Source organism: Mycteria americana, chromosome 1, assembly GCF_035582795.1.
Source record: "Mycteria americana isolate JAX WOST 10 ecotype Jacksonville Zoo and Gardens chromosome 1, USCA_MyAme_1.0, whole genome shotgun sequence".
In the NCBI taxonomy this organism is placed as follows: domain Eukaryota; kingdom Metazoa; phylum Chordata; class Aves; order Ciconiiformes; family Ciconiidae; genus Mycteria; species Mycteria americana.
The window spans coordinates 16420837-16446807 of record NC_134365.1 but is presented as its reverse complement, the minus strand read 5'-3'; the positions used below and the strand labels follow the sequence as shown (position 1 = coordinate 16446807).

Genomic DNA, 25971 nt, shown 5'->3' with positions numbered 1-25971 from the left:
CATCTTTCGTAACAGTCTTCTGATTTTTTTTTTTATCAATATATCATATCGAAAAGTGCTTGCTGAATCAAGGTCCAGAATATTTCCGGGATAACATTAGCTAAAATTTGGAGATTTGTAGAGATCTGTATCATTTAGACAAACAATCAGGGTTTTCTTCAAGTGCAAAGATTGGTTTTGTTGCAGAAAATGCTTATATAGTACTGGTGCATAAATATTGCTGTGAGTTCACAGGTAAGACAGTACCAGCAGTCCATCTTCATGAAGCAAGTCTGCGCATAGCCTAGTGAAATAGTTTTCAAAAGGTGAAGAGATACAGGCCATGGTTAGTTCTGAGTACACACCGCTTGGAAAAATAAAATGTTTGTGTATGTGTTAACTAAAAACTACCAAGTTCAACCTGTCCTCAGTGAAAGTACAGAGAAAGTAACTGTTCTGAGGCAGCTGCCCTCTGACTTGTGTCTGCATCGGACAATTCAGTCAGGAAGCTGCAGGTCTGAAGGTTACTAGCTGTCACCTTCAAAATGTGGCTATAAAGGTGGAGGACGGAAACCTCTCAGAACACTCTTTGACCTTGGATTGGTAGTTTTGTGTCTGGCTTCTTCTCTTATTTAATGACAACAATATAAATATCTAAGCAATCCTGTGAATAGAAATCAGAATTCAAGTCTTTTTGGCCTGCCATTCCCAAATGCTTCTGTTACAGAATCATGGTGTCTTTCTAGCTTTTTTAATCCTCCATTCTTTTCTGCACTGTGACTTACAGAGGAGTGGAAGGTGCTTCTCCCCATATTAGTGATAAAAAATAGTATTCCAGTCTCTTGCAATATTCATACCAACCAAAAAAGGAGGAGGTGAATCAGGAGTACCAAGTATCACAATCTACTTACCAAGCCCTGAAGTTTGAGAGGCTTTTGCTTAGGGTCTCAGTTTCTCCTCTCACCAACCTGCCTTCCAAGCTGACCTTACCTTTTCCTATGGGACTTCATGCTATGGTAGAAACTACAATGCAGGGTGATGCTGAGAACCTCTACCCAGCCACAACCTCCTCCTACCTACTTGCCTCCAGGGACCTCTACATCCCACATGCACAGCAACCTTGCTGCAGCATTTTGCTAGAGCATGACAGAAAGGTCACAGCATGCCCCCAGCCTCTTTCCATTCCTGCTGCTGGAGCAGAGATGCCAAGCACAGGGCACTACCCCATATTAGATCAGGAATTAAGAACGGAGTTCAGACTAGTACCACAGTGGCATAATAGGAGGGACACATAATAATCATGCCTGTACCTACGTGGAGTGTTGTAATGCTTCCAAGGTATTGATACATCACTAGTTTAATCCATCTCGGGCTATAAAAGGGCATTTAGCCCAATCTCCTGTTCTCTGAATAAGTGGTCTGTGTGCTGCACCGCTATTTTAGCAGTAAGTGCTACTTTATTTTCTGGCGGTATTCTGTAAACACAAAATAGCATGGCATTGCTTTAATGGACTTGTGTTGTTGCATGTTAGTTACGTTCAGTACCCTGCTTTGCTGCAGCTTCCTGTAAAATGTTGAGATTGTGCAAGAAGGTGTCTGCTGTTTTAAAAGGAGAAATGAAGGGAGGCGGTTGACCATAATTTTGGACTCAGGTGTCTGAAGCCTTACCAAGTCTTCTTTTAGGCACCTAACTCATGTTTAGATCTATTTATAAGCCTGTGTAAGGCAAAAGTAGTCCTAAAGCGACAGAGATCAGGAGATGCTTGTGCACATATAATCTACCACATCGCAAGAAAAACTTGGCTTCCTCCACTGAGCACTGACATGCAGGTACCCAGGGAGGGTATTTATTTATGGAGAAGGAAACTGTTGAGGGCTCAGTTCATCTCCCATACTCTCATAGCGTGACTCAATGCTACAGGCAAAGGAATAAAGCAAGCAGTATTCTATAAATAATAGACACATTCAGTTCTAAAGTGCTTACCTCTTCCTGAACATCAAGTTCATCATCAGGCCGGCTTGTTTGTGTGAATTCTATGGGTTCTTTAGACTCCTGCATGAGCGAAATCTTGGCAGAAGGAAATTAAGAAACATGGTAAGTTATCTGTTGTCTGTATCATTGAAATTGATTTATTACTCTGAAGTACCTTAAGGTAACTTCCACAACTTACAAGAGACTGTTGTTTACTGTTCCTTGACAAAGCTGTTGATTTAGTTCAGCTGAGAGGAAGTTAAATGTTGAAAAGCTTTTGGTCCTGCCTCTCCTCATATGACTAGTTACGGCTTTGTAAAAATAACAAAAGCAGAATCTATCTCTAAACTACTGTATAGCTTTGTCAAAATGTTAATCTCTACTATAAGACAGTAGTATGCAAAAATTATCAAAAAATAAGGGTCCTGTCCTAGTTACTTATCAGTAATATTAATTCCTATTTATTTATAATACTGTAATAGTGATTGCTGGGGAAGGAATTGTGGTGAAAAGACAGGAGAACATTATAAGGCCACTTTCCTAATGTGGGCCCACATCTTTAAACGCTACAGAGTGTTCTGGTTATCTCAAAAAACACAGAGTACCACTAGGAAATGCACAGAGAAGGGCAGTACAATGAACATTAGCGTGAAACAGCTGCCATGCACACTCACACCACGTAGAATGGGACTCTTCAGCTTTGATCAGAGGTATATGAAATTATTAATAGTGTTGGGAAAGGGAGCAGGGAATGATTATTCATTGCAGCTAGCAATCCAGAAATCCAACAGGCTTAAAACAAACGGGAAATATTTGTCATATAACACATTTAAAATTACAGAACCCATCTCCACAGGATAGTGTCAAGCTAAAACATGTAAAGGGGTTCCAAAAGGAGTATGACAGACACATCGAAGAAAACTCCATCTGTGACGATTAAATATCATGGTCCAAATGCAACCTCCAGCTGAGGAAGTTCTTAAGTTGCCAGTTGTCAGAAACTAGAAAATGTGTCTTAGGATGAAGCGTTCTCCGTATGTCCTATTTCTCATGTTCTTTTCACTAACAAGACCCTGGGGTCTACAGACCCTTCCTTTGATCTAGCAAAATATTCATGTACTACAGAAGCTGTCCAATTTACTAGACTCTCACTTTATTTGTACTACAGCTCTATGTCTAGTTTTCGAATGTGCCGTGCTGTAATGGAAATTGCAAGAATGAATGCTGGATGATAGAAGGAAGGGAAACGTACTACCGGATATCCTTACCTTCTCAAATATAGGATCCTGGTTGTCACTGTATGTCATTTGATTCCGTATGTAGAGCACAGCATCATGGACAGTCAAGAAGAATATGTCTTTTTTGACGATATCATCAAAGAAGGCACTCTGTTCCAGTTGAGATATAAGGTTGTCTGAATAAAAGGAAGTCATAACAGGTTAATACAATTTGAAGTAATTTAAGAAATAAATGTCAAAACACATGGTTGCAACTATCAGAAATCAAACGTACAGCCAAATTGATCAGTCAGTCATAGCTTTGTCTTGACTTTTACTTTCCATATTTCCTTTAAACCCTGCCATTCTTTGTGTCCCACTGCAGCCCACCATGTTTATCAATGTGAAAATTCACGCTTTCATTAGAACAAATGCTCCCGCAGACACATCTAGAGATCCCTTCTCCTCCCTTCTTATCTTCATTTTATGCTTTGCATGAGTGGTAGTAGAAATATTCGGATATTTACCTTGATACGAAGCAAAGTATACTCTCACATCAATTCTCTCAAACTCTCTAATTATCTAAAAAAATAAAAGTTTGCAACAAGGACATAAATAAATAAAGCCTGTAAGGAGAAAATACATATATGTATATATGTCTATATACGTAATGTATAGGCACACACACACACTTCATTTGTTTCTGAGTGTCTTCATTCCAAATTGTATGTTTTGTTCATTCATCCTAAATAAGGAACTGCTATACTTTGCTATACTTAAAGATCCAGTAGTTAAATACCTTGTTGCTGAAGTGGCCTATCTTCAACTATGTAAGTGGAACTATCAATTTTACACATACATACATTGCTGCCTATTAAGGTTCTCATTCTGTTCTCATAATATGAATAATCATGTCTCTTCAAGTGAGAAGCACATGGGCCTGAGCAAGCTTTATTGCTCTCCATATATGTGTGATATGATACAATCTTTCATTGGCACATGCAAATTTTTCTACACAGATTTTTCCCTCATGCAGTGTACCAGATGGACCTGTTCTTGGATGAAAAAGCTGCATATGGAAATAGTCATGTCTGTGGACCCCATATCTGTTTTGTCTCAGAAGCCGGAACTGAACTGAAACTAGGCAGAAGGCCAAAGCAAGGCACACAGCATTCTTGTATTTCAGTGAGTTAAAAGGTGGGGGACTGGATTCTACCCCTGGCTCCCTGGTAGCAGGCAAGTCTCTTAGAGTAGTATTTTCAGAGGTGATTGCTAATTCCATCCCCTTCTGTAAAATAGAGTCTTGGTAATCTAAGATCTGGTTTATAGATAGGCTAAGCAGTCCCAACTGCAAAATGAAGTTAGTGAAAGCAGCAATCTGAACATACAAAGTATCATAAAAGACTAAAGACTGAACAGTCTGGTCCTACACACTTGTTACTTCAGTAAAGCCTTTGACACTGTTTCCCACAGCATTCTCCTGGAGAAACTGGCTGCTCATGGCTTGGACAGGTACACTCTTTGCTGGGTAAAAAACTGGCTGGATGGCTGGGCCCAAAGAGTGGTGGTGAATGGAGTTTACTCCAGTTGGCAGCCAGTCACAAGTGGTGTTCCCCAGGGCTCTGTGTTGGGGCCAGTTCTGTTTAACATCTTTATCAATGATCTGGATGAAGGGATTGAGTGCACCCTCAGTAAGTTTGCAGATGACACCAAGTTGTGTGGGAGTGTTGATCTGTTGGAGGGTAGGAAGGCTCTACGGAGGGATCTGGACAGGCTGGATTGATGGGCTGAGGCCAATTGTATGAGGTTCAACAAGGCTAAGTGCCAGGTCCTGCACTTGGGTCACAACAACCCCATGCAATGCTACAGGGTTGGGGAAGAGCGGCTGGAAAGCTGCCTGGTGGAAAAGGACCTGGGGGTGCTGGTCAACAACCAGCTGAATATGAGCCAGCAGTGTGCCCAGGTGTCCAAGAAGGCCAATGACATCCTGGCTTGTATCAAAAATAGCATGGCCAGCAGGAGTAGGGAAGTGATCGTGCCCCTGTACTCGGCACTGGTGAGGCCGCACCTCGAATACTGTGTTCACTTTTGGGCCCCTCACTACAAGAAAGACATTGAGGTGCTGGAGCATGTCCAAAGAAGAGCAACGAAGCTGATGAAGGGACTAGAGCACAAGTCTTATGAGGAGCAGCTGAGGGAACTGGGGTTGTTTAGCCTGGAGAAAAGGAGGCTCAGGGGGGAGACCTTACCGCTCTCTACAACTACCTGAAAGGAGGTTGTAGCGAGGTGGGGGTTGGTCTTTTCTCCCAAGTAACAAGTGATAGGACAAGAGGAAATGGCCTCAAGTTGCGCCTGGGGAGGTTTAGACTGGATATTAGGAAATTTTACTTCACTGAAAAGGTTATCAAGCATTGGAACAGGCTGCCCAGGGAAGTGGTTGAGTCACCATCCCTTGGAGGTATTTAAAAGACGTTTGGATGAGGTGCTTAGGGACATGGTGTAGTGGTGGCCTTGGTAGTGTTAGGTTTACGGTCGGACTTGATGATCTTAAAGGTCTTTTCCAACCGATATGATTCTGTGATTCTGTAACTGGGCTCCAAAAAATAATGGAAACACTTGGTCTTAATCTCCTCACCTCATTTCCCTCTCCCTAAACTAGGAATATTATCTCCTTATTACATAGTGTGATGTTTGAAGATAAATTAATGAATGTTGATGAAGCGCTCTGATAATAGCCACAGAAAACCCTATAAAGAAATGAATCATTCTTCCTTCCTTCATAATTTAAATAATATGGAACGAATAAATAAGTCTTGTGGCTAAAGACTGAAGTGACGGTAAGACAAAATTTTTACTACCTCTGTGCTGAGTGAGCATCATCCTGAGCTCAGATTAAAGCAGGAGGCATGTGGAAAGGAAATATATCACTAAACTATTTCATAACATATGCATACAAGGGGACCACATTTTGCAGTTCTAATTTTAGAGTACTTGACCATGCAACCTTCATATTGTTCTGTGGATTTTTTTTTCCACCTAAAATATGCACACCCCAATATTCTACCTCTTGCTGTATACGTTTTAAAGGTATTTTTCAACAACAGACTTTTAAAAACTCAGAAGAAATTAACTTCAGCTAACAGCTCTTGATTTACATTACGGTTGGACTCAATGATCTTAAAGGTCTTTTCCAACCTATACGATTCTGTGATTCTGTGATTACTGACTAGTTTCATTTTCATGGAACACCAGAAAAAAATGCCCTTACCGTTTTTATTGATCTCACAGCTACGATATCCAAGAAGGTTACTGCTCCAAAATCAAGAATGAGACTGTGGATGGGCACCCTGGGGATGTTTATTTTGACTGGGAGTTCTGAATTCCAGTCCACCTGGATCTCTACTTCTTTGGTGGGAACTTGAAGATCTTCGTTGTCTTCAGGTTCCTCATCAGTCTCAAAAGCTTCGTTATTAATACCAGGCTCACTGATGATGCCATTCTAATGTGCAGATAATAATGTGGAATATAGCATTTAATCATGGAGAAAGTTTTGGAGTTACAGGAAATACTTTCCTGTGATAACTTCTGTTTCAGGAATGAACTAGACCAGTACTTGTGACCGGTACCCCCTGCTCCTGACCCCTGGTAATGTGGTTAGCATAACTAACACCATTTTATAAGGCAAGCAGACATTCTGTGACCGAGCAGGTCACGTATGCATTCCCTTTCACCTCATTCTCAGGCCTTGAAGATCCTCTGAACCAAGTAGACAAACCAACCAGATTTCTTCTTCCCCTCCCTAGCAGCCTCAAGGTTCCTGGGTGCCAGGCTGATTACGCCCTTCCTTGTCAGCCTTGAAGGTCCCAGGCACCCAGCCAACCAGGTGTTGTTGATGACCCCATCACAGAACAGGGAAGCATAACAGCGCGCAGAGCACTGTCTATAAAATCAAGCAGTTACAAGTCCTAAGTGGGGAATTTGGACTGGAACTGCTGCTGGACAGTGAGACCCGTGACCTCCCGATGGCCAGGGATGCCGCCACCGCTGTCCGCTTCCTCTGAGGACTAGGTGAGTGACTCGTCTTCTTTTATATGACTTTTTAGTCTAGATTATGATTGTTATATTGATACATGAAACCATGTATTAAGATCTGACCCCATCTGTTGAGGGTCTAGGTGATTAGAAACTATAAGTTAAGTTGTATTATAAATTCTGTATTAAACTACTTATAAATTGTACTACATTGATTCTGTTTGTAGAAATCCTGTGCCATTCTAATAATAAATTCTGTAGTATACTAATCATAAAATCCTGTTAAGAAAAATAAAGCTTTAATTGTAACTACAATTTAGTACCATCATCATTCTGCCAGGGATCCCTAAAAGAACCTGTCTGTCCCCTTAGTGTCGGGTGACAATACTGCACCCAAGAATTTAAAGAAAAACAAGACAGAGCACATAATTACCTCCTCTGTGCAGTGTATTTCCTTTCCTCTTTGTTTCTTTGTTAAAAGAGCATCTTCCTGCAAAAAGGCCACTATCCAGAAAAATAAATACTTCAGAGCTACTCCCTCTGTCAATAGCTTTATTTCTAGGAGATATTTAAGACCAGTATTTTCAGCTCTGAATTACATCTACTATATGTGATAACATGGTAAAATGACTAGGTCAAAAGCTGGAATGTCACATAACAGCATTTAACTGCATCATAAATTGTAATATATACAGGAAATACTGCATCCGGCAGTGAGAGCAATGACAACAGAAAACCCATTTCTAACTTCCAGCTCTGGAGGTTTAATAGGTTGCCTGTACCTATCCAATTAAATGTAAGCATTTAATTATTGAAATCTACATTCCATACTCAGAGGAACATATCCTACTTTCTTTAAAGAGGATGTGGAAGGCTATGTATACCAGCCAACTGATACAGCTCACCTGTGCATAGGAAGCTGGATGACAGGAGCATGTACACATGAAAGACCCAGCACTTTTACTGCACAGAGGCAATCTGAGGTGGTGAGGGGTAGAGGTAAGATCAGGGAATCTCTTGCTTCCACTCCTGTTAACACTGACTGTCGCAGCTGCCTGAATCTGTGGGGTCTTTGGCAATAGGTATACTGCTCTACTAAGTCTTCTGCAGGTCCCAGACTTCTTACCATAGTAATAAGTCACACTTTTCCATCTTTACTTTAAAGATGAGTACAGAGGAACTCATAGTTAAGGCTAAAGTAATAAGCTCTAACAGTAATCCTTTGAGAAAAAATAGAAAGAAAAAAATTCGTTTTACCTTAGTAGCTTTTAATTTCCCCTTCTTTATTAGCTTTTGTATCTTCCTCAGTGCTTTGAGTCTCTTATTATATACCTTGACTGCATCAAATCCCACCTACAGAAAAAGGATCAAGACATCAAAATGATTTAATTTTACCTAGAATAATTCTGATGAAATCTCAAAGACAGTTAAGAAGCATCCAAACCCACCACATATCACTTACTGTGGATTTGAGGCTGCTTTTCAGTCCATCGATGTTAGCATAAAAAATTGGACTTGAAAACTTGAGAATCTTCACACCTTCTGGTTCTATAACCTGTTGCCAAAGAATATAAGGTTAAGCAGCAACAAACACATTTTGGCTAATAAGAAGCAGTTTAACTGTTTCAACAGTTCAACCACATATCTAGTTCACAAAAAATGGCATATCTTTGCTGATAATTGAGGTGATTCAGTTTGTAGAAGCTTACAGCCCCAGCATGCAATATGGACCAACCATCTGGATCAAGATGAAGAATTTAATGCTGAAACTTGTTATCTTCGAGCACTCCACTTCCAAATTCAAGTTGTCCACAATATGCAAGGCACAACTTTGTCTTACACTGGCTTGTAGACTGAAGGGAAGCAACTCAGCAATGACTTACATTTTTGTAGTCCTTGACCTTCTTGTAGATGTCTGTGCCAGGAATGTTTCCAATGCCACCCCATGAAGGACTAACAGAAACGAAAAGACGGTGAAGGTAAATATACTTTGGCATTCACAGAATTGAAGGGATTGCTGCATACAAACTGTCATAGACTCTTGTAGTCTGCTCTCTTCTGCCAAACTAATAGCCTCATTGCAGAAATGTTTATTTGTTTTGTGTTGCTGTGCAAGGGTCTTTTTCTGATTTGTAGTGAATGGTCCTTTTTAAAGACAAGGTAATTTGGTCTCAGCCTACTTGCTGCACCATTTTTATGTAGAACTGAATTAATAACTTGTTCCATTTTTTTCCCAAACCAGAAAAATGTTTTAAAAAGCAGATTAGTTTGGTTTGAATGAAAAACAATGTTTTGACTCAAAAAAAATTGATCGCTTCTTTCATTTCAAATCAACTGAAATAATACATTTACATTCTTTTCAGATTACCTAAAACTTTTTGTCCAACCCTTTTAATTTTGATTTCGGTCAATAACAAACCCAAAATATTTTGCAGTCTCCAGATATATTTTTAACATTTTAACAGTGGAGCAAATTGTTTTGAAGTTTGTTAAGCCTCACCTCCCTTTTATATTTTGATTTCACAAATCTGAGTTGAATTTGGGAATGTTTTTTGAGGCTCTTCAAATTCCATTTTTTATAATCTACTATTCTATAACAACTTTTGCAAGGCTTTATTTTTATGCATTTGCTGACAGTGCAACTATCCTTTGGTATTGCTAGTAACCATACTCTCTGGACTCCAGGCTGAAGGAAAAGAGTTATGTTGTATTTTCAGAGAAAAGATCAATGAAAAGTAACAAGATAGCCAAAGAAGATTCTGCAAAGCCACCTTTTCTCAGCATTCCACTACCATATGTTCTTTGAGCAGCAACAAATCGGCTACAAGCACAAAATTTTGTCTTACTCTCATGCATTCTCTTCCTCTTCTTTCACAGGCATACACTCAGTCTTGTATAAGCAATAAGTGAAAAGGTTATTGGCATGTGCAACATACTGTAGTAGTATTACATGCTAAGAGTTACTATAATGATCAATTAATTACAGAAGTCATTCATACATCTTTTTATATTTGATCTGGAATGTTCCTATCCCTTTCCAGAACTCAGCTATGTGAGTACATAAAGTACTGCTGGAGTACTGTGTCCAGCTCTGGAGTCCTCAGTTCAGGAAAGACATGGACTTGTGGGACTGGGTCCAGAGAAGGGCCACAAAAATGGTCAGAGGGATGGAACACCTCTCCTATGACAAAAGGCTTGAGTTGGGGTTGTTCACCCTGGAGAAGAGAAAGCTCCATTGCAGCCTTATTGCAGCCTTTCAATACTTAAAGGGGGCTTATAAGAAAGATGGGGACAGACTTTAGTAGGGCCTGTAGTGATAGGACAAGGGGTCATGGCTTTAAACTGAAAGAGGGTAGTTTTAGATTGGACGTAAGGAAGACATTTGTTATGAAACATTGGAACATTGGTGGTGAAACATTGGAACAGGTTGCCCAGAGGGGTGGTAGATGCCTCATCCCTGGAAACATTCAAGGTCATGTTGGACAGGGCTCTGAGCAACCTGATCTAGTTGAAGATGTCCCTGCTTATTGCAGGGGGGTTGGACTAGATGACCTGTAAAGGTCCCTTCCAACCCAAACCATTCTATGATTCTGCAATGATTCTATGATACATAACATACGGCTAAGTACCACCAGAGTACTCAACATGATATAGAATAAATACTGATAAAATAATGCAGCTTCTCTTTTATCAGTGTAATTAAATGACAGCACACAAAAAGTGTTTTGTTCTACAGAACAGATTTTTTCCATTTCAAAATTTTTGTAAACCCAAGCAGATTTTCTGCCACAAATCATCTTGCTTTTCAGCATATTGTCTTCCTTTTTCATGGTATAACACTAACAATTATTTCTGATCCTGTGTTACTTACAACTGAACTCTCAGCACAACTGTCAGCAATCCAAACAAAAGGCCAGCAAGTAATCCCAAATCAAGTCCCAGAATGATGGATGCTACACATGTAAAAACCCAGATCATCTGGAGAGGAAATAACAAATGTAAAGTCTCTTGATTATAACATATAACTCCTGGTCATGCTAAAGAATCACTAGACCAGACAATATGAGTAGCAGAAGAATTTAACTTTGGAGATGATCATAGCACACTGGCAATTAGCTGAGTTCATACAAAAGTCGTCCTCTTCCTCCAAGATGCTTCCATCCATCACTATCTTATTAGGCATAGTTAGCTTTTTAGGAAATAAGTTTTTTTAACATAACAGCATTTTTCAAGGATACAGTTACTTTGGTGAAATTAAAGGGGATGCAGTTGACCATTGCATTTTCTTGTTTCTGATCGTGGCAGTCTTTGTTAATCTTTCTTTAGAAATTGGAAAGAATTTGTTTTCCCAAGATCTAAAATACTGTAAGATGCCCACCTGCAGACATGTAGAGAGGGAGGGGGGCTCCTCAGTGATATCTAAGAATGAGAACTGTTCCAAAGAGAGGTATTTCATATTAACAGGTTGATGGCACTCTCATAATCTCCACTCCCCACTCAGGCAGAACAGCTGAAGTGGGCTCCTCAGTTCCTCTCTACATCACTGCCCAGGCAGAACACCCAGTGGACCCAATCATACAAAAAGCTGAGTGCCTGCACTTCTCACTGAGGTCAGTGGGATCTTTTACCTATAAAGAGGACTAGTAAATGATTGGCTAAAAAATTTCAGATCTACCTAAGGCAGGTACTGCCCATTGACACACACTGTAAAATCTATGCATAGTAAGGACTGCATGGAGAAAATACTTTCCATGCAATCTTTTCCTGCCCTAACAGCCACACTGAAGGTCTGTTCCCCAGAAAACACAGTGGGAGATGTGAGCAAGTACCCTGAGATATGGTTATAGTGGTTTGTAAGAAAAGCCTATTCATATATCCCTTAGCATGCCAAATGAATCCACATTTTAGCTTGGATTAGTCTTGCTACAACAAAAAAACATATTTTCTGAGGACTACCTGAGATTATCCAGGCAAATGGGATGCTAATGTGGTAACAACATAAATATATGTACATGAATTAAGACAAGGTCAGCTTTTCTGACCCATTTAAACTGTGCAAAAGATAAAAGCAGAGTGGTAAAGGTGGCAACAAGCTATCTTTATTCTGATTTTTAAACCATCTCAACACAAGATTGCTGTAAACTATGGTAATTGCTATGAAGGAGACATCACTGCACATGAATACCCTGATTGGCACCCTTACTGTGGGGTGTAGGGAATAAAGAAGACAAGCAGAATACTATGTAAAACTCTAAAACAGGGAATTTTAAACTGACCTCATGGCACTTGCATTTTGACGACACACATAAAAATTTTCTGATGTTAACTCTGCAAAATTCTGTTTATGTGGTAGTTAAGAGAAACTTGGATGGCATTAAAAGGCAAAAAGAAAACCAGACAAAAACATTCAGGAGACAAGAAAAAATTAGGTTACTTACAGCATCCACTTTATTCTGTCTCCACAGACGGGGAACATCAAACACTTGCATGAACATCCCTTTCAAGTTAGCTATGACTACAGCTGCCAACACAGACTGTGAAGAAAAATGATGAAAAAATGTTATTCAGAAGCAAAGATGCATATTAAGATAGTGCTCAACCTTATACACTATAAACCAGAGCCTCGTCTGGTGTCAGTCACCATAGTTTAAATGCGCTATCAAAGTTGCCTATCAAAGTTGAGCATTTGGATCTGATGGTGCTGGTGGCTGTGCTGCAGAGGACAAGTACGGTACCTTTTGTAAGGGCTCTAGCAATTTCCCCAGGGCAACAATGGAAATCAAAACAATCCCAGCTGAGATTATACCAGCAACCTGCGAAGAACAGAGTGTTTAAAGGAAATGAACTTATTAAGACTTTATCTTATGTGTCTAGGATTACAAAGAAATATGTACAAGTAGTTGCACATTACGTTTCTTTAGGAACAAGAAGACCTGCCAAAATGCCATTGTGTTTAGGCATATGTGGGCAATCATTATAGACTTCAGCTAACACAGAGAGAATTCAATTAAGCAGATAGTGTAAACAACTGCATTCAAGGTAGTAGCTCTTGGAGGGGTTATGTTGCATAGACAGATAAAAGGAGCAGAGTCTGTGTGTCAGCCGGAAAAGGGGCTGCTGGATAATCTGTAGTTCTCCACTGTTAAAAAGTGCAAAGCTGTAGTACCGTAATACAGAGTAGCATACTCAACATGAGAAAGATGGCACATGGGCAGATGATGAATGGCATATGGCAGGGCTGCTCCGGCCAGCACATGGGAGCTTAAATATCTCATAGGCAGCTACGAGAGGAGTTCCTCCCTCATCCTGAATTCCTACTGTGAGAAACTCAGTCCCTTAATTGGGAATGAAATTCTGGGGAATTAGTCTTGAAGGATTTCTGACCCCTAATGCAACTCATGCTATGTAAAACTTGATTGCCCTCTTCTGGCAGAGCTACAAAAATGATTCACTACCAGAACACAAGCTGCTAGCTAAGATAGCTGTGGCTTTCCATGTGCCAGCAACACAATCATTGTAGGACTATTTTCATCCCATTGTGGAAGCTGTGCCCTATATAAGATTAAATTTACCCGTCCATAGTACTAGTAAGAAGAGGTCATTACCTGAGTCTTTCCACCAGTACTTTCTTGGACCGCGGTCCGTGAAAGAGCAGTAGTTGCAACAAAACAAGAAAAGGCACCTGAAAAAATGTTGCTGAACCCGAAGGCAATAAACTCCTGAAAGATAATTGGACGATGCTGTAAATACAGATGCCTGAAGACAATTTTGCAATGGAGAATGACAATAGCTTCTACAGTAGTTTATAAAGTAGGTAGCACGATAATATTGAGAAGACTATGGGTTAGTAATAGCTGTTAAATGTTTACACAAATTCTTCTTGTGCCAGCGTAACTACCTGTGTTTGGAAATCAATACAATGAAGTTGGTATACTCTCCCTAACATGGACATACTTGTCTTAGTATAAAGACGTTTGAAGCTTATTTCCATCACTGTTATCAAACCTAACATTTCTAACAATTACACTGGTATAACTGCATCAACGAATGGGACTAGTATAAATTTAACTCCCAAGTATCATCAGCTAAACAAATAATTTTAATCAGTACAACAGTCTGAGTTTAGACAAGCCTTTAATTTATGCAAAGCATTGTATTATTAGTAGAACTAATCAGGAACTTTGCAATAAAACACAGTTTCACTGAAAACTTCTAGTTTGTTGAGCCAGAAGTTTTTCAGTCTGAACATCCCAATGAACTCACGCTGAGTCCCAGGCAGTGTTCTCATAGATTTGCCCTAGGGTCACAGATGCTGGCGCCTACTGATGCTGGTTGTTCTGCTCAAGTGACAAGGACCCTGGGAGCTTTATGTGCTGGGATCTGGGCCATTCCTCTGCTGGGAAATGAGGCATTTGGGAGCTGCCTGCAACCCCATGTAATTGACAGAAACATTGTTTTCACCAAGCTGAAACAGTCACAAGAGCTTTTCACTCACTGCAAATTTTTAAAAATATAATTTGAGATTTGATTTTGACTCCCTCCCTTCTTTTCTCCAAAATGAAATTTCCTGTAAGCTTTTCATTAAGCTCCAACTACAAGAGCAGGATTTTAAAGTCATGTTCTTTAACAGAACAGACCTAGATGATTCATGCCTATTCCTCTGTAACAGCTGTGCTCTGCAAGAAAATGTTGGTAGTTCCTAGTGTTCTTAGGTCTTAATAATCTATGAATCTATGAAGACAAAATAAACACTAGCAGATAATAGTATTGACCTGTCCTTCAAAATTATTTTACTACCTGCTTTTATGATGTTATTTTCACTTCTCCAGTTCAGGTAACCTATTTGCCTGTTATTCATGGCTGCATGTGTAAAATTCATAGCATACTATTGAAAGGAAGGCATTTTGCTTTTATAGACAGTAATTCTACTACTACAATATTTAATTAGTATCTTCGAAGCACATCAGTGCTATATTTAACAAAACATAGCATATTTAACAAAACATATATTTAACAGCATAAACAGCATATTTAACAAATACATATTTAACAAAAGAACAGCATATTTAACAAAAGAACAATGGAATATTTAACAAAAGAATATTTAACAAATATTCAACAAAAGAATATTTAACAACATATTTAACAAAAGAACAGCATATTTAACAAAAGAACAGCATAAACAGCACTTCCAGGAATATGTATTATTCATTCAGATTTATTAAACTGAAAGTCAATGCATTTTAAGCAACTTTAAATCAAAGTGTTACCAGATATGAACTTTGTGTATTGTAAAATGACCAGCATGTTCAGAAGTACAATTTTGTTACATACTGCAAAACAGTGTTTCCAAAATCAAACTTTATGTAATCCATTAGCGCTAAAATAAAGGACTCATTAAACAAAGTGCTCAGCTTATCCATTTATTGTAGTGAGTGTATTTTCTCATATGTTCAAAGGATAAAATTCAAAATTAGCATAGATGCAGGACAAGGAAGCTTTCTGACATTTTTCTCCCACGCCCATGGGCAAGCCACATAACCCCTGGTGAAGACACTGAACAACTGCAGGAATCCTCTAAGAGCTTGTCAATGCATAGCTCATGTAACGTTCTAGCTATGTGCGTTTAGAAATCAATGGTCAAAACAATTCAGCCATCTGTTGCAGACAGTTATTCAAGTATGTTCATATGCTGGTACGCCTTTACTTTTGTGAAGCTGCAGGACCTAGCTGTACAGTTACAAGTATATTTATATTGATGTAACTGGTGTCATGCTGAGAAGTACAATAATTTATTCTGTATGACTAAAATAATGCCTTAACTGATACAAATCCCACATGTAGACTAAAGCTAAATAAAGCTGTCTGGAGCAGCTTCTTAGCTTGACATTGTCTTCCTCCCCGCCCAGCAACACACCTCAAAATATGCCTTACGAGTAGAAATGGAAAGCAGGTTGCTAAAGCTGGCCACATCAACTCGACATCACCAGAAAATTGCCCTATACAGTGCTTAGCTTTAATTACCTTTTCAGAGCTACTGCAATCACTAAAGCAATACAGAAGGAATTAATTAGTATGAAAAGTCCATACTGAAGATAGAGCACATCTGGCTCATCTCTATATGGTAAATTTGTCAGGTAATATATGGCCATTTCAGCTATTTTTTTCAATAGCTGAAAGAATTTCTCCTGTCAGACTTCAACTTTAGTCTGAAAAATGTGTGTGAATGATATTTCTTTCATTTGGCTACAAAAGTCAACATGAAACAGAACTTAAATTCACTATGTTTATAAACTATTCTGGTTATACATACCTGGTTTCCATCAATAGCATAGTCATACTTGGTTGCATATACTTTTCCCACAGATACAGCAATAGCATAAGCGACAATAGCAATGGAAAAGGAGGCTGCTATCATCTGGGAAAACAAGCTGACATCTGGAGGTTCGGGAGGCAAAAATCTAGCATTTAGAAAATATATTAGTGTTATCAACTTTGATCAAATTCTGGTCTTACTAGAATTGTCAAGGAGTTTGAGGCGGAGGCACACTGGTTGCTTATAATATGAAGTGTAATGTTGCAAGTTAATAAAAAGGTGGAAACAGCCCATTGACATACAGAACACGCTTATCTAGCTCACCATAGCCCAAATCCTGATGCTATTAGTCAGCAACAAAGCTCCCATTGTTCTCAGCATGACTGAGATTTGGCCTTATGATAGCAAAGTGAAAAAGTACATTTTTTGAAGCATTGAATAAAGGATGTATTGAATAGTATGATGAATTACATAAATATGTTAATGACACTTCATGCTATTGTTAACATAATTCTTCAGAAGATCTCAAAGACATTTTATCCCCTACTGTGTATCCACAAATTTTAATTAATCAAGCCTGAATACTAAATGGAATGTGAAGGTTACTACTGTGAAGTGCTCTGAATCTTTCAAGTGAAAATCTCTACCAGTGTAATCCCGAACAATGCAATCCCAAACTTGCTCCTATGACTATGGAAGTGACAAGATTGATTGGGATAACAGTAGTGGCATGAATATGAACCACAGTGGGATAACTCAGGTCTACAGAAATTAAATCTATGCAGAATTTCATTATTAAAAATGCTTTAATTTTTTTTTTACATTTTCCATAGTCATATATTCACTTCATGAGCATGAAGCAATTAATTCTCAGATGAACTTAATGAATCAGGTAGACGTTCCTGGGCCCGTTTTACAGATGAAGGAAAGCTAGGCAACGTATTTAGGTGGCATAATTGACAGAGCCAGAAGTAAAACTCAGGAAATCTCCAGCTCTGAGTTCTAAACTCAGGTTACAGCTCTCAAGAGCTCTTTCATGTCTTTTCTCTTACCACTGCCATTTTTAGCCAATTAAAATAATACCTATTTCCCAGAAAACAAAGGCACTCACCCTCTTGGAATGCTCTTAACAATGCCTGCATTGTATTTTTTTTCCAAGTCGGCAGCATATGAAATGCCAGTGGCTACTATTGTCTGTAATAAAGTAAAACAACAGCTTTAATACTTAAAAAGGGTTCTTGTCTTTCTGTAGCTAGTCCCATATATTTTATCTGTTATCAGTTTTTGTTAAGCTCCTTTGCTTACCACAATGACTTCTATTGGTATAGGTATAGGTATCTTGTGTTTGAACCGATCGTTTATTTCTTTAACTGCCATGCAGACAAAAATGGTGAGGAGTCCAGCAATAAGATCTGCAATGTTGGTGGTACCAATTTTTTCAAATGTTTCAATAAGAGTCTGAAAAATAAAAATTACAACATAAAACATGCCCATGTCCACTTGAAGGATGTGAAAATACTCATGAGAAGATCCAGATGCATGGGGTTTTAGAGGAGGCCAAGTTACTTCTTTGTTCAGGCCTGGAGGAGCCTGAGCATAATGTGCTGTCAAGGTGCTACAGAATCCGTGAATGGATTTGATGGTGAATTTAACTGAAAAAGCATAACTGCAAGAATTGTCCACACAGTGGGCTTCTGCTTCCCAATTTTTAGGAAATTAATACTAAGTAAGAAGAGCTAAACCCCTACCTGTGTTTTACCTCTACTTGTTCCTGGAGCAAGGAAGGGAAGATCTAGAGCTTCTTCACTTTGTCCGAATAGCAAGGGAGATCCTCATTTTTCTATTCAAAGACAGCTAGCAGGCCCGTGGGCAAAACTCCGGTTCACTACGTGCCCAGCACATACGGTCTGTGGATTACATGTTTCCTATTTCCACTGTTGACCTCCAGAGAATGAGTATGAACATGTGGGTCCTGCCAGGCTGTGGAGAATCCTACACTTGAGAAAAGCAGTCACTAAACCTCACCTTATGGTATATTAACCGTCCCAGCAGAGTTCAGCCCGAGGCTGGAGGACTCTCACAACTGGGCTGCAATAGGCAGCTCCCTTCTCTACCTTTGCTATGCCCTTGCTTTGTCCTATTGTTTATTGCAAACAAGTATACAGAGAAAACATGAAGGGCTGAATACTCTGTCCTCCTCCTAGGCATCAGGGTAATTCTCACTTGCCCTTGTCTCCAAGAAAATGTAATTATTCCATGCATAGTGAAGCAGCTTTAACAGAACGATCTGATAGAAAAGGGGTTAGAAACAGACTTCTTGCATCCTGGTTAGCTCCCCAAATACTGAGCTGTCAGTTTAAAGGCAAGGGGGTTTGCAGCAGCAGTATCGCTACTACCATTCTGAAAAGGCTCTGGTTTTGAAATAAAACATCTAAGTGCTTAATCAGCTATGTTTTCTAAGCTGAAGAAGAAGACTTCCTGAAACACTGAATCAGATGCCTTTCTTCAGGTGACTGAAGCCATTTCTTGCCCGTTGTACTGCTTACCATGGATCCCATTCTTACTGACCATCTCTCGCACTGCCCCACTTCACAGGGGAACAGTAACTTAACTTTGGGTTGTGGATTCTGCTAATGTTGGATGCTTAGTGTTGCAGTTTGTTAAACACCACTTCTGAAGCAAGTCCAAAACTTGCTGAAGCTGACACAGCAAGTCACTGGTTGAGCAAACCAGGAATCACAATTTCTTTGCTCTGCACATATCTGCAAACACATTGACTTGGCTCACCTGTAAGAACACAGAAGCTTTGAGCTTTAACCTAAAAAGTCAGCATTCCACTTAGGCTTGCAGGAGCTGGAAGAACCATGTAATTCCTTTTCAAAAAGACTTTCTACTAAATGTATCACCCTTCAATAAACATAAAAAATAGAGACAGAAAAACCCCCTGGATTAACGAGTCCGTCACCCTGCCAGGTCTGCTCTAAGGTCTATTAGATAGTACTTTGTCTCATCTAATTTTCCTCGTTCTGAGGGAAAGAGTTTTCATTAATTCTGAAAAGGCCCAAAACATCTTTTTTTTTTCCCAAATAGTCCACCAGATTTTTTTTCTAAATTTTACCTTGCTGCTTGTAGTTATATTCATCCTATTATTACTAATCTAGATGTCTAATGTATTTTTGCTAGTCTGGTTGCCTGAACTGGCATGTGAAATCTGTAAATACATTTTTTTTATCTAGAACAGCCTCTTTTAGAAATCTGTTATTCTAATGTGAAGTGCTATGGGAGATCTAAAATACTATAAACACAAATAGTTTCATGCTGAAGTCAGTGACAAAACTCTCAGTAATTTTCCTGGGGAAGGAGACTATTCCGTAATATGAGACCTCTAGGAATTCAGTATTTCTGTAATCCAGCCAAGACATTTCTCCATTTGATCATTTTCTCCAAGATCAACAAATGGAGTTGTGACAGGAACATTTAGCCTCACCTTAGCTAACCAGTAGGTACCTGGCCACAGGGTGGGAATCCGTAGCCTTCTTTAGGTATTCACAAGTATGGCTACAGTGTGGAATGGAGAACGATGCCCATTACCAGAATGACCTGCTGGTTTAAGAGTAAAGAGGCTTGGGACCAATCAGCTTTGGGAGATGACCTGATAGTGTTAAGAAATGATGAAACATCCTTCACAATAAGCCAGAAAGCAAGGGGTGGAACAGAAAGTAGTCTCCAGAAGTGAAAACCTAGAGAACTGTTTTGCTGGATAGTTATGTTTAAACTTTATGTGAAGAACTGCTCTGCCTGAAAAAGACTTCAAGATGAGACTTTATGTCTGGGGAACCCCAAAAGCAGCTACTTAGAGCCCCACAGCTATAAATGAACAGCTGCAGATCTTCATGAGAGTGAGAGTGAGAACTAAATTGATGCCCTATACTTACCACCATATATATGAACCATTCCTGTATGAAATGGAACCAGAAGATAAACAATTATGTAAAAATTCTGGCATAAAACCAAAACAGATTAGAAGGGCATACTTACATATATTATGGAAAGGACACCATTATAGTTTTTAGTTGAAACATTTAGGACTATTTTCAATTGTGACACAAGCACTTGAAAAGCAGCTGCAGTTGTGAATCCCCCAACTAGTGGATCTGCAAGGTACCTCACAATGAAACCAATCTGAAGGACTCCAAATATTGCCTGGAAAAATAATGAAGAATAACAGCTTGCTAAACAACACAAAGGTACACTTTTATTTGGTGATTTCTTATGCTTTGTTCTTTTCTCTTTGTTGATGCAGAGTCTTAGGACCATCTTCCCCCATTGCAGCCTAGTGTAGCTTAATATCATGCCATCCAAGGAAGTAAAGGAGACCTGAAGAAATGCGTGAAAGGATGCTCCAGGATATGCACCATTACACTTAGTTTCATGCAGGTCTCTTGGTCTGCAATCACAGGGCTATTGTTCTGTTGTCTGCGCTCCCAGTCATGCTGCCACAGACTCTGCCCAGGATAAGAAGAATAATCCCCGAAAAGCTCTTCAGAGCTTGAGATTACTTTCCTTCATTTTTGTGTTTTACTACAGGAAAATGTCTTACTGCCCTAGTAGGTGTTTCCATGCCATATGTTTTTCCATTAAAATTAAAGCAGTATCAACTTTGTGTCTTCAAGCCAACTATTTTACCTGTAAAATTCCAACCAGAAATGTGAGGGTACTAGCAATCAGCACTCTCTGTGCATCTCTGGATTCAGTGTCTATCAGTGTTCCAGTACCATTGGTCCCTGTAGCATTACTGCCATCTATGAGAAAATTATCATCAGGGGCCATGCTCAATACAACAGATCCCACCATCAAACTGACTACAGGGAATGGACCTGTAATGCCAAAGAGAACACACTACAGTTTAATACACATTGAAGAAGCATTTATCAGACTAGACAAGCAAACTCTAAATCAGAAAATCCATTTAATATTTTAACTGGGGTACATTAGTAGTATTAGGAGGCCAGGAGCCACAGGCACTGCAAATGACACAAAGATACAATTCCTTCCTTAAATAACTTGCATGGTACATACAGGTGCAGTTTCATGCTTTGCTTAAGCCAGTTTAGGGCTGTAGCAAGGCCAAAAGGGGCAACATGTTCCAACCATCTGCCTTGTATCAGCACCACAACCAGACAAAACAGATCACTGATCCAGCTGAAAGCAACATTTATTTAATTTTTTCTTTTGGTCACGGTTAGTTTTCAGCTGATCCAGATTGCCACATAGCTACATGGTCAGGAATCTCAACACCACAGTGGTGGCAGGAACATGCACCAAGGTGTAGGACCACATCTTTTGGCAGTAGTGTGGTATTACATTGGCTAAAGATGACTGAAACTATATTTTGGGCAAGATACAGAGCGAGTAAGTGATCATTGTGTCAGCAACACACAATCTAAAAGTAATCGTATTTGTTGCAGTTATTTACTAAGATTATGCAGAAAAGAAAAATGTCATGAAATGTCTTAAAGAAGGATAAGTTAATTTTACAGATACCCTGGAGTATCTGGAATAAGAGTATTGGGAAAAGCATAAAAAGGAGAGTTTTATAACCTAGATAGTAGGAATGTCAACATAAGTAGAGGTGACAACTCAGACCTGGATAGCGAATGTGAGCTGATAGGTAGGGTAGGAAGAGGCAAACAAAGAGGAGAGAACATACAGAATTATTTCATGCAGCAGAGAAGAAAGTTGATGAAAAAGCCTAGTATCATGCCAAAGCCTTGGGAGGGGAAAACAATCTATTCTTAGTAGGTATGAACAAGGAAAGACTGTATTTTGTTAGAATGAAGAAAAAGAAATTTCAATGATCAAGCTGTAACACGAATTTTAAATGTGAGAATTGACAGGAAATAAACCCCATATTTTAAAGAAAGTATTCAGAAAGAATCAACAAGGTTTACCCATAGCCTTGATGTGAGGACCTAGAGCGAGGCTGGAGTGGACACACAGCTTCTGGGTCTCCGCAACAGACAAGAAGATGATATTGTCCACAGTGATCAAAAAAGGATGCAGCAAGGAAGGCTTGTAGAGAAGACTAAGAGCTCTGTTTTAGCCATCTTGAGCTTTAGCTGAGAGACAAAATGTCTGTTCATACTGCCTACTGAGGCCTCGATCTTGTAATTTCTTGCATAGAGTGTAGCCAAAGACAAGATTTAAACTTCAGCATAAATGCCAGCAAAAAGCATGCAGGGGCACAACTGAAGTTAGCTATTATGCACAATTGCCTGTACAGAGAAGAAATAAGCCTTAAGTCCCCCAAACCCACCAATATTAATATTCAGCACAGCCAATTTGTTTCAGAAAGTAGTTGTCTTGTATGAAGTATGAATGTTCACAGTAAGGATTAACATTTTGTAATAGATAATTCACTGTGACTTGAACACATGCAGTTACCAACTGAGATGTGCCTTGATGTTCCCAGGAAAAAGTATGTCAGGATGGGAAAAAAGGCAGAATAGAGACCATATCCAACAGGAACTGCAACCAGCAAAGCATATGCCAAACCTGAAATGATAGATCATCAAAATGCCAGATTTAAAATCTCTCAGCAAACTACTATCTTGTCCAGAACAGACTTTCAGAAAGATTTACTCCTTTTGTACAGATACAATTTAGAATGTGTTTTGTCTGTAAATCAGTTGGAGGCATACATGTGAGTATCAATGACTGTAAATGATCGTATATCCCACATTGGTAGCTGGATGAGTAAGTACTGAAAGATGTTCCTGTATTTGTATAGGTAGCACAAAACATAGGCTCAGATGCAAAGTTTAAGTGGGGAAACACTGTTGCAAGGGTGAACTGTCTGCCCCTTGAGGGAAAACAGGGATATGTGAAGTGTTCTAGTGATAGACAGAAATTTCAACCACAGACTGAATTATTGCACTACAAATATGCTTCAGTATGTTCAGCCCTTCTGAAAATCAGACCACTTTTTTCAGGATCAGCTTATAAACTTAAATACCAAAAGTAAATCACACAAATTGGAGAGTTTTGATCCTTATCATCGTCTTCCTTTGTATACCTGTGCAAGCCATCAAATCCAACAAACAATGAAAAAAAAAAGTTGCCTTCAGTATCATATCCCAGTTAGTTCCCACTGCAGACTGTAGTATTCTCCTTCAAGGACACTGCAAAAAACCTATCAGAGTTCAAAACAATTGAAGTCCTGGTCATACTGCTGTGACTGGTAGGAGGACTGCAAGCAACACACAGTTGCTGGGAGTTAGGGACTTCAGGGACCTCAGGAACCCAGAAGCCTCTTTTTTGGCAAACATTTTGGCCAATTTTCCCCGTATCAGAATTTCAGAATTATTATATTTTTTAAAAATTACAGCTAGATTTGGATTTGCACTGATTTGTTTTTTTAATTTTTTTTTTTAATACATAGGTGGGAGACCAAACTGTATTTCAGAAATCAGTTTTACAAGTGGAATCTAATTGTGAGAAAATCAGGCCCCACTGTAAAATAATAAATGAGGGAGTTACAGTAAGAACATAATAGCTGTTATAAGTCATATGAAAAGCCCATCTAGCCCAGTTCATTTTAAAAAGGCAGGGGAGTCCTGTAACTGTGGCACTGCCTTCAGCAGAGATCTTGCAGCTCTGACACAGACTCTCTACGGGACTGTGAACAAATCAATTCCTTATTCCTCAGGTCACCCTCTGCCTGGGGCAGAAGTTTGTAATGCTTTTTTTTTTCTGCCAGTCTGAGCCTTCCTAGCATGCTCCAAGGGAACAGACAGTAGGGAATACTTGGGGCTAATTGGGAATGCGTAAACTGCTTTCTTTGTTCCCAATGTGAATCTTTGCCCCCTTCTGCACACACTTAATTTCCATTGAGGGAAAATATGGGGTTGACACAGATAGCTTAACCAATCCTAGTCCTGAAAAATTGTGAAAATAGTGTAAGAACACTATTCAGATGAAAGAAATAAATGTGCTGGATCACATCAGGGTTATAGCTAGTCTTGTCTTTGAAAGCGGACCTTATCAGCTGCCTCAGGCAGAATGGTTCTGCCCTTTAAGTCTCCCTTAACTAGGTTATTTTAATTAATTTCTGCTTATTTCTGCCACTTTTCTATTTGTTCATCTACTGAATGCTTTCCTAATAAATGGAGTAAGGAAATAAGGAAAACTTAATATTGCAAGCCATGTACTGTAAGTATCCATCAAGTTTGAAAATTTTTTTAATGTGAATATGCCACCACCTCCTTGAGGGTTGTTTTCTGCAGATACTGGAACAACCTTATGGACCAAATTTTAAAGGAGAGTAGATATCAAGGTTGCATTATTTTGGGGCAACAACTAGATTTTTGTATGCAGCTGCAGGAGAACTATAGGCTCAGACAACCAAGAAAGAGAAATAAGACCACATGACCTATCTGATTTATCACAATGTAATTAAAATTTTAAATATCAAAATGAATACCCTTTCAGTAAAAGGCTTGGGAAAAAAGTTAAATACATCTTGATATCACATCAAAGGAAATTTAAATCTTCCAGCTAAGCAGAGAAAAAAGGAATAAATTAAAACCATCAATTATTTATTGCAAAACAATACCTAATATCTAGTATTAAATAACAAGCCTCAGATTTGTAATTCCATCTGCATAACATCCCTGTGTTCAGCCAGCTCCCTTATAGAAACGTCCCTGGGAATGGAGGACCAACGTGCCTGGATTTACCTTGCAAGGTCGCGACGAGGCCGGTGCTGACCCCCGAGATGATATCGCTGACCAGCCACTCTTTCACCCGGTAGTTGGGCAGCCACTCCAGGATGGGCAGAAAGGACTTTGCAATCTGAAAGGCTCTTTTTCTTGAACATCTGTGAGAAAACAAGTGATGAACATACCCCACAGGGCTGCAACTGGAAAGACCCCAACAACCCCAAGCTGACAGAAAGCTGGGGCGATGCACATTTAAGAGGCAGCGTGGTGTGGTCGTGTCTCCCAGACAGGGATGGGGCATATATTGGTGTCAAAAGTGCTGTCTCCTGAAGGAAGCACCCTATGGGCAGCTGCGTCCACGCGCTTCGGTACGAAGGGAAGCAAAGATTGATCTATGGACAGGTTGGCGTTCTTTGGGCTACTTTATCCCTCGGCGGGTGGAGTTTATCGGCGCCGGGACAGCGCGGGCGCCGGGACAGCGCGTCCCCCGGCACCTGCCGCCTCTCCTCACCGCTCCCCGCGGGCGCGGCGCGCCTCGCCCCCGGCGCCTGACGGAGCCCCCACGGGCGCCGCCACCCACCTGCAGGCCGCCTGCGCCCGCTCGCGGAGCGTGGGCGGCAGCGGCGGTCGCCGCTCGTTCTCCTCCTGGAAGCCCGCCTCGCTGTAGATGGGCCGCGCCACCACGTAGTGGCTGAGCTCCGCCAGCGGCTCCTCCGCCCGCTCGCCGGCTGCCAT

The 25971-nt window shown here is 39.8% G+C and overlaps 1 protein-coding gene across 1 annotated transcript; it reads right to left on the bottom strand.

Moving 5' to 3' along the window:
* Positions 1–259: 259 nt before the first annotated feature.
* SLC26A4 (solute carrier family 26 member 4) lies at positions 260–25971 on the bottom strand. Its single transcript, XM_075491817.1, has 20 exons — positions 25817–25971; positions 25255–25394; positions 22961–23071; positions 21203–21393; positions 20555–20719; positions 17822–17974; positions 17628–17710; positions 16514–16661; positions 13806–13919; positions 12936–13013; positions 12639–12734; positions 11072–11178; positions 9084–9153; positions 8663–8755; positions 8458–8553; positions 6437–6667; positions 3696–3750; positions 3220–3365; positions 1964–2047; positions 260–283 (listed from the first exon to the last, which is right to left on the bottom strand). Exons 1-20 carry the CDS (start codon positions 25969–25971, stop codon positions 260–262), a joined length of 2340 nt encoding a protein of 779 aa, XP_075347932.1.